At 46.3% G+C, this 9,812-nt stretch overlaps 1 protein-coding gene across 1 annotated transcript in view; it reads right to left on the reverse strand.

Moving 5' to 3' along the window:
* The window catches only part of LOC121843241 (vasoactive intestinal polypeptide receptor-like), a gene marked incomplete at its 3' end in the record, with an annotated part of 31,767 nt that extends 22,414 nt beyond the window's left edge, over positions 1 to 9,353 (reverse strand). Inside the window, exons 1-2 of the mRNA XM_042312813.1 lie at positions 9,262 to 9,353; positions 4,278 to 4,391 (exon numbers count right to left, since the gene is read on the reverse strand). Coding sequence (XP_042168747.1) covers positions 4,278 to 4,391; positions 9,262 to 9,349 — 202 coding nt within the window. The remainder of the gene's footprint in view (positions 1 to 4,277; positions 4,392 to 9,261) is intronic.
* Between the last annotated feature and the right edge of the window lie 459 nt (positions 9,354 to 9,812).

The raw sequence follows: 9,812 nt of genomic DNA on the forward strand, positions 1-9,812 counted from the left end.
AGAGCTACACACGGGGAGAGAGAGAGCTACACACAGGGAGAGAGAGCTACACACAGGGGAGAGAGAGCTACACACGGGGAGAGAGAGCTACACACAGGGAGAGAGAGCTACACAGGGAGAGAGCTACACACTGGGAGAGAGAGCTACACACGGGGGGAGAGAGCTACACACGGGGAGAGAGAGAGCTACACACGGGAGAGAGCTACACACGGGGGAGAGAGCTACACACGGGGAGAGAGAGCTACACAGGGGAGAGAGAGCTACACACAGGGAAGAGAACTACACAGGGAGAGAGATCTACAAAGGGAAAGAGAGCTACACACAGGGAGAGAGAGCTACACAGGGAGAGAGCTACACAGGGAGAGAGAGCTACATGGGGGGAGAGAGCTACACGGGGGAGAGAGAGCTACACACGGGGGGAGAGAGCTACACAGGGAGAGAGCTACACGGGGGGAGAGAGCTACACACAGAGAGAGCTACACACGGGGAGAGAGAGCTACACACAGGAGAGAGAGCTACACACGGGGAGAGAGCTACACACGGGGAGAGAGCTACACACAGGGAGAGAGAGCACAGGGAGAGACACACAGGGAGAGAGCTACACACAGGGAGAGAGCTACACACAGGGAGAGAGCTACACACACAGGGAGAGAGCTACACACAGGGGAGAGAGCTACACACAGGGAGAGAGCTACACACAGGGAGAGAGCTACACACAGGGGAGAGAGAGCTACACAGGGAGAGAGCTACACACAGGAGAGAGAGCTACACACGGGGAGAGAGAGAGCTACACACGGGGAGAGAGCTACACACGGGGAGAGAGAGCTACACACGGGGGAGAGAGAGCTACACACAGGAAGAGAACTACACACAGGGAGAGAGATCTACAAAGGGAAAGAGAGCTACACACAGGGAGAGAGCTACACAGGGAGAGAGCTACACAGGGAGAGAGAGCTAGGGGGGGGAGAGAGCTACACGGGGGAGAGAGCTACACACGGGGAGAGAGCTACACAGGGAGAGAGCTACACACGGGGGAGAGAGCTACACACGGGGAGAGAGCTACACACAGGGAGAGAGCTACACACAGGGAGAGCTACACACAGGGGAGAGAGCTACACACAGGGGAGAGAGCTACACACGGGGAGAGAGAGGAGAGCTACACAGGGGAGAGCTACACAGGGAGAGAGCTACACACGGGGAGAGAGCTACACACAGGGAGAGAGCTACACACAGGGGGGAGAGAGAGCTACACACAGGGAGAGAGCTACACACAGGGAGAGAGCTACACACAGGGAGAGAACTACACACAGGGAGAGAGCTACACACGAGGGAGAGAGCTACACACAGGGAGAGAGCTACACACAGGGAGAGAACTACACACAGGGAGAGAGCTACACACGGGGGAGAGAGCTACACACAGGGAGAGAGAGAGCTACACACAGGGGGGAGAGAGAGCTACACATGGGGAGAGAGCTACACACGGGGAGAGAGCTACACACGGGGAGAGAGCTACACACGGGGAGAGAGCTACACACAGGAAGAGAACTACACACGGGGAGAGAGATCTACAAAGGGAAAGAGAGCTACACACAGGGAGAGAGCTACACACAGGGAGAGAGCTACACACGGGGAGAGAGAGCTACACACGGGGGAGAGATCTACACACGGGGGAGAGAGCTACACACAGGGAGAGAACTACACATGGGGGAGAGAGCTACACACGGGGAGAGAGAGCTACACACGGGGAGAGAGCTACACACAGGGAGAGAACTACACACAGGGAGAGAGCTACACACGGGGAGAGAGAGCTACACAGGGGGAGAGAGCTACACAGAGAGGGGAGAGAGCTACACACGGGGGAGAGAGCTACACACAGGAAGAGAACTACACAGGGAGAGAGATCTACAAAGGGAAAGAGAGCTACACACAGGGAGAGAGCTACACACAGGGAGAGAGCTACACACGGGGGAGAGAGCTACACACAGGGAGAGAGCTACACACAGGGAGAGAGCTACACACAGGGAGAGAACTACACACAGGGGAGAGAGCTACACACGGGGAGAGAGAGCTACACACGGGGAGAGAGCTACACACAGGGGAGAGAACTACACACACAGGGAGAGAGCTACACACGGGGAGAGAGAGCTACACACGGGGGAGAGAGAGAGCTACACACGGGGAGAGAGCTACACAGGGGAGAGAGCTACACACGGGGAGAGAGCTACACACGGGGAGAGAGCTACACACAGGAAGAGAACTACACAGGGAGAGAGATCTACAAAGGGAAAGAGAGCTACACACAGGGAGAGAGCTACACAGGGAGAGAGAGCTACATGGGGGAGAGAGCTACACGGGGGGAGAGAGCCACACAGGGGGAGAGAGCTACACATGGGGGAGAGCGCTACACAGGGAGAGAGCTACACAGGGAGAGAGCTACACAGGGAGAGAGCTACACACAGGGAGAGAGCTACACACGGGGGAGAGAGAGCTACACACGGGGAGAGAGAGAGCTACACACGGGGAGAGAGAGCTACACAGGGGGAGAGAGAGCTACACACGGGGAGAGAGCTACACACCAGGGGAGAGAGCTACACACAGGGAGAGAGATCTACAAAGGGAAAGAGAGCTACAAAGGGAAAGAGCTACACACGGAGAGAGAGCTACACACGGAGAGAGAGCTACACACTGGGAGAGCTACACACTGGGAGAGAGCTACACACAGAGAGAGAGCTACACACAGGGAGAGAGCTACACACAGGGAGAGAGCTACACACGGGGAAAAACAGCTGCTGTAATTAATGACCAGTTGAGAAATAAGACAAGGGAAGAGGGGAAGAGGGGAAGAGGGAAGGGAAGGGAAAGTATTCTCATCGCTGCAAAGTGTGTGCGTGCCCATGTTTTCCGTAATTCAAACAACATACCCTGTCGTTAAGCTAGATATTCCCTAAGCCAACAATTTCTTCCATACGTAATTAATGATCACAACTTCAACTTCCAATGAATTTCCTCATAGGTGAAAGTTCTCCTGAGAGAGAGAGAGAAGTGTCCAACACAACACCGCCTGGGAAAAACAGAGGAACTGAGGAAACTGCCTCTCAACATAAAATCATAGAACAAAATGTTTTGGTCCGGGTGTTGTGCAAGTTTTAATCATGTTACTTGATGCTAACCACAAGAATCCTAATTCATTATTAGAACCATTCAAACGGTAGGTGGCATATACAACATTAGATGGTGGGTGGTGAGGGAATGGTGGTTTCTGAAGGAATGGTGGGTGGTGAAGGAATGGTGGGTGGTGGTTAATGGTGGATGGTGAGGGAATGGTGGTTGGTGTTAATGGTGGGTGGTGAGTAATGGTGGGTGGTATGGGAATGATATTGTATGTTTTGCTGGTTGCCCTTCCCAAGTCTCTAGGATCTAGTCTTTCTCCTCAGGGATTTGGAAGAGTAAAAATAATAGATACAGTACTTGTTGTCAGTTTGCTGTTGCAGTAAGGGAAATGCATCATCGAATGTTATGACACTTTCAAAAATGGTCTTCATTAGTAATTTCATCCTTTTTAAAAAAGTATTTGATGCAATACACGCAAAGTGGGATGTAGTACAGTAAAATGGGATGTAGTACACGCAAAGTGGGATGTAGTACATGCAAAGTGAGATGTAGTACACGCAAAATGGGATGTAGTACACGCAAAGTGGGATGTAGTACACGCAAAGTGGGATGTAGTACACGCAAAGTGGGATGTAGTACACGCAAAGTGGGATGTAGTACACACAAAGTGGGATGTAGTACACGCAAAGTTGATGTAGTACACGCAATGTGGGATGTTGTACACGCAAAGTTGATATAATACACACAAAGTTGATATAGTACACACAAAGTTGATGTAATACACAAGTTGATATAATACACACAAAGTTGATGTAGTACACACAAAGTTGACACACAAAGTTGATGTAGTACACACAAAGTTGATGTAGTACACACAAAGTTGATATAATACACACAAAGTTGATATAATACACACAAAGTTGATATAATACACACAAAGTTGATATAGTACACACAAATTGATGTAGTAACAACACGCAGAAGTTCCCCCTTATCAGTCAACTTCCTACACCATTCTATGATGCATGACTGCACCTTTTCATTTGACCTGTCTGATGAAAACACACACGCACCATTCATGCATGCACACACACACACACAACACACACAGACACAAAAAAAACACATACACACACAAACACACACAAATACACGCAGGGTCTTACCCATGATGAAGTCGTTGGTCAAGTATAAGAAGTAGACAGGGCAGGGGATGGTGACCACCTGTCCTGTATTGGCGCTGGGCCAGCAGGCCACCTTGTCCCACGTCCCACTGCAACCTGGGGGAGAGAGGGGGAGGTGGGGAAGGAGGGAGGGGGAGGGGAGGGGGGGGGAGAGAGGGGGAGGTGGGGAAGGAGGGAGGGGGAGGGGGATCTTGAAATAATAACCAACGTGCTCACTCAAAGATAAGCCTTAAAAACAGAGATAACCTTTTAGAGTTATGTCCTTTTCCTTCACGATGTTCAAACTCATAGAAGGAGAGAGGGGAGTGGGGATGGGGGAAGGAGAGAGGGGGAGGCAAGTGAGAGGAGGAGGGGGAGAGAAGGGGAGAGCGAGAGAAATATGGATTAGAGGAGGAAAGGTAGATGGAGAGAGAAAGAGACAGACAGACAGACAGACAGACAGACAGACAGACACAGACAGACAGACAGACAGACAGAGACAGACAGAGACACATAACCGAGAGACATAGACAGAGAGACATAGACAGAGAGACAGAGAGAGAGAGAGACAGACAAGCAGAGTCAGACAGAGACATAGACAGAGAGAGAGACACACAGAGTGAGACAGAGAGAGACAGAGACAGATGAGACAGAGAGCAGAGACAGACAGAGAGCGAGAAAGAAAGAAAGAGAGACAGAGAGAGAGAGACAGACAGAGAAACAGAGACAGAGAGAGAGAGACAGACAGACAAACAGAGACAGACAGACAGAGACAGAGAGAAAGAGAGAGAGAGACAGAGAGAGAGAGAGACAGACAGAGAAACAGAGAGAGACAGAGAGACAGAGACAGACAGACAGAGAGTGAGAAAGATAGACAGAAAGAGAGACGAGAAAGAGAGAGAGAGACAGACAGAGAAACAGAGAGAGAGACAGAGAGAGAGAGAGACAGAGAGACAGAGAAAGGCTCTTGAAAACCCTGTGTGATTGATGATCTCCACATTTACAAAGAGATTAAAGATGATTCATGTTCTCCTGTGTGCAGAAAAAACTAACCCACACTGTGAATGTTTGTATGTTTCTAGGACAGCCAATCAGTAAAATCTAAGGTCACATCACATAGAGTTAACTACAGATGTAGGATCTTAATTTGAGCCAGTTTGCTACAGAAGGAAAATAATCCTGCAGCAACAGGAAATTATATATTTTTTGTGGATAATAATTAATGGACATTTTTGTAGGGGTTGATATTTTTTTAGTAAGGGAAAGATCAAGTCTGAAATCTCAAAGTGGAAATTAAAAACTTTTTAAACCTCCAATACACTGCAAATTTGACATTTCTTTCATTGCTAGAAAGTTCTCATGTAACAGGGTGATCAAATGAATATCCTACATCTGTACATGGGCCAGTGTCGTGCCACATAACTTTAAAAACCAACAAGCTCTCACAGCCTCAGAATTAGACGTTCATACATGTTTTTTCCAAACGTCACATTTCATGGTGTGTTTTAAGATTAAGTTTAGCCATCAACTCTGAATTTTTAAGGTTAGGTTTCAGTTTAGGCATTAACTAAAAAGTTTGAGATAAGGCTTAAAACAAAAATCTCAAAAAAGGACTTTCTATGGATGGGTTCGACCTTTTGGTATCAGAGGCAGACGTCGTTAAATAACCCATTAAATGCTTCATAAAACACTGTCATAGGCTGATGCTATTGATACTATTATTTTGCTTCATATCTCAGTAAAAATTGAGTATTTTAGCTCTCACACCGAAGTCGAGAAAGCAATCCAGAGAGGAAATACACCTGCATTCACTTTTGCGGCAGTATAGCCTAGTGGTTAGAGCGTTGGACTAGTAACCGAAAGGTTGCAAGTTCAAACCCCCGAGCTGACAAGGTACAAATCTGTCGTTCTGCCCCTGAACAGGCAGTTAACCCACTGTTCCTAGGCTGTCATTGAAAATAAGAATTGGTTCTTAACTGACTTGCCTGGTTAAATAAAGGTAACATTTTTTTTTTTTTTTTTTTTAAATCCACTTTCATCATCTGAAAAGGCCATTTGTGAGTTGAGAGCCGTATTACCCTGAGGACTTCTTTGTGTTGGAATCAACAGAATGTGTACAATGGAAGAAACTGCATCTAAATTAAAATGATAATGAATGCTAACTTACTTTTATTTTTTGTTTTATAAATAAAGCAGGGAATAGTCAGTGTGTGCATCCCAAATGGCCCCCTTATTCCCTACATAGACCTGATGGGCCCTGGTCTGAAGTAGTGCACTACGTAATGAATTGGGTGCCATTGCAGACGCAACCAGTAAGTGTTGTCACCCACGTGTGGTATGACATCGCATCACCAAGCCTCGGGATGCTTGACACAATTGTGAATAAAATCTAACACCCCCTACCCGTTCAAGAATAACATTTCTCTATTCTATCAAACTGTATGATCACATACCAGATCATGCTTCATATAAAGCTTACCTAATAACAATGGTAATTATGACTTAATATACTGGGTGTTAATAGGCATTATACAGTTGGGACAGTTCAATGGGAATAACTGTGTTTTAATATCATAAAAATGCATCAATAGGAGTACTCTCTCACATGAAAACATACTGCAGTACTACAGTCTGCAAAAAACACTACATTAATTGCTATAGTATATATTGCAGTTTTCTTTTACTACAGTATTTATACTATAGTTAACTGTAAATACTACAGTATACTACAGCAAATACTACAGTAAATACTACAGTGTGCAACAGCAAATACTACAGTAAACTACAAAAACACTACAGTAAATACTACAGTATATACTAGTGTACTACAGCAAATACTACAGTAAATACTAGTGTACTACAGCAAATACTACAGTAAATACTACAGTGTCCTACAGCAAATACTACAGTAAATACTACAGTGTACTACAGCAAATACTACAGTAAATACTACAGTATATACTACAGCAAATACTACAGTGTACTACAGCAAACACTACAGTAAATACTACAGTAAATTCAGCGAAAACACTACAATGAAAAATACTATGCACTACATAATTTATTTGGTCAGTATCCATCATCAGAGTGTCTCTATTAAAAACACTGTACGAGGATAACATCTCTGCAGATAAATTGTTGATGAGAATCTATTGCGTTTCAAAGCTACTCAAGGCACCCAGTAGACTAAAGAACAGAGGCGCAACATGGTTTACATCTTCTAACTACAGGATCCGACTGTGTTGAACGTTTGTCTGAATTAATCTAATACATAGCTTGTAAAAGCCATGAGAAGATGTACTGTTTATAAGACCTAAAAGGGATGTAAAGGTTACGTGGTGAGACTGACTCTGTACAGGTTACGTGGTGAGACTCTGTAAAGGTTACATGGTGAGACTCTGTAAAGGTTACGTGGTGAGACTCTGTAAAGGTTACGTGGTGAGACTCTGTAAAGGTTACATGGTGAGACTCTGTAAAGGTTACATGGTGAGACTCTGTAAAGGTTACATGGTGAGACTCTGTAAAGGTTACATGGTGAGACTCTGTAAAGGTTACATGGTGAGACTCTGTAAAGGTTACATGGTGAGACTCTGTAAAGGACATGGTGAGACTCTGTAAAGGTTACATGGTGAGACTCTGTAAAGGTTACATGGTGAGACTCTGACTCTGTAAAGGTTACGTGGTGAGACTGACTCTGTACAGGTTACGTGGTGAGACTCTGACTCTGTACAGGTTACGTGGTGAGACTCTGACTCTGTACAGGTTACGTGGTGACTGACGTGGTGAGACTCTGACTCTGTACAGGTTACGTGGTGAGACTCTGACTCTGTACAGGTTACGTGGTGAGGTTACATGGTGAGACTCTGACTCTGACAGGTTACGTGGTGAGACTCTGACTCTGTACAGGTTACGTGGTGAGACTCCTGACTCTGTACAGGTTACGTGGTGAGACTCTGACTCTGTACAGGTTACGTGGTGAGACTCTGTACAGGTTACGTGGTGAGACTCTGACTCTGTACAGGTTACGTGGTGAGACTGACTCTGTACAGGTTACGTGGTGAGACTCTGACTCTGTAAAGGTTACATGGTGAGAGACTCTGTACAGGTTACATGGTGAGACTCTGACTCTGTACAGGTTACGTGGTGAGACTCTGACTCTGTCTTTGAGACTCTGTACAGGTTACGTGGTGAGACTCTGACTCTTGCAGGTTACGTGGTGAGACTCTGACTCTGTACAGGTTACGTGGTGAGACTCTGACTCTGTACAGGTTACGTGGTGAGAGACTCTGACTCTGGTGAGAACAGGTTACATGGTGAGACTCTGACTCTGTACAGGTTACGTGGTGAGACTCTGTACAGGTTACATGGTGAGACTCTGACTCTGTACAGGTTACGTGGTGAGACTCTGACTCTGTACAGGTTACATGGTGAGACTCTGACTCTGTACAGGTTACGTGGTGAGACTCTGACTCTGTACAGGTTACGTGGTGAGACTCTGTAAAGGTTACATGGTGAGACTCTGACTCTGTACAGGTTACGTGGTGAGACTCTGACTCTGTACAGGTTACGTGGTGAGACTCTGAACAGGTTACATGGTGAGACTCTGACTCTGTACAGGTTACGTGGTGAGACTCTGACTCTGTACAGGTTACGTGGTGAGACTCTGACTCTGTACAGGTTACGTGGTGAGACTCTGACTCTGTACAGGTTACGTAGTGAGACTCTGACTCTGTACAGGTTACGTGGGTGAGACTCTGACTCTGTACAGGTTACATGGTGAAACTCTTTATAGGTACTACATAGTAAAGTACTGATTGATACAACTTATAGATGACTAACGGACATGTACAAATACCAAATACTGTAATGTAACTGGTATAACGCACGCAGGCACACACACGCACGCGCGCACGCACACACACACACGCACACACACACACACACACACACACACACACACACACACACGCTGACCTACTGAATTTACCTGTTGTCATGTTTTCTAACTGGGCCATGCACGTCTCTCTCTCCTTGTCCATCTCCAGCATGATGTCACATATCTGAATGGACAGCATCTGTGGGAACACAATGTGACGTACATCAGTGTGACATAGAAGAGGGAACCATGAGACCTGAAGACTTTGTGTTACAGTAGTTCCCTTTAGCCAGAACATCCTCCTAAAACAGCCTGCATAGCAACGGCTTGCTATCTCAGGAGGACATTTTGGCTACCTGATCTTATATGCCAAGGTTTTAGTTTAACAGGCTAACCAAACACAGTCTTGTGACACAAAGGAGACCCGAGTTTGCCTGGGTTTGCCTGGGTCTGTCAGCTAGTGAACAACTTCGTGTTGAGCCTGTAATGCCCTTATCCAATGTAAATATCTGAGATGTGATATCACATTTGACAAACGACTCGTGAATCATAACCACCAAACAGTTAACGCCCCTCAATGGATGAATTATGAAAAGCTCAAAGAACCGTATCCATCACCTCCGGAGAGTGGAAGTACCGACTGGTCGTCTGAACTCAATCTG

This window comes from Oncorhynchus tshawytscha, unplaced genomic scaffold (assembly GCF_018296145.1).
Source record: "Oncorhynchus tshawytscha isolate Ot180627B unplaced genomic scaffold, Otsh_v2.0 Un_contig_1627_pilon_pilon, whole genome shotgun sequence".
NCBI classification, from domain to species: domain Eukaryota; kingdom Metazoa; phylum Chordata; class Actinopteri; order Salmoniformes; family Salmonidae; genus Oncorhynchus; species Oncorhynchus tshawytscha.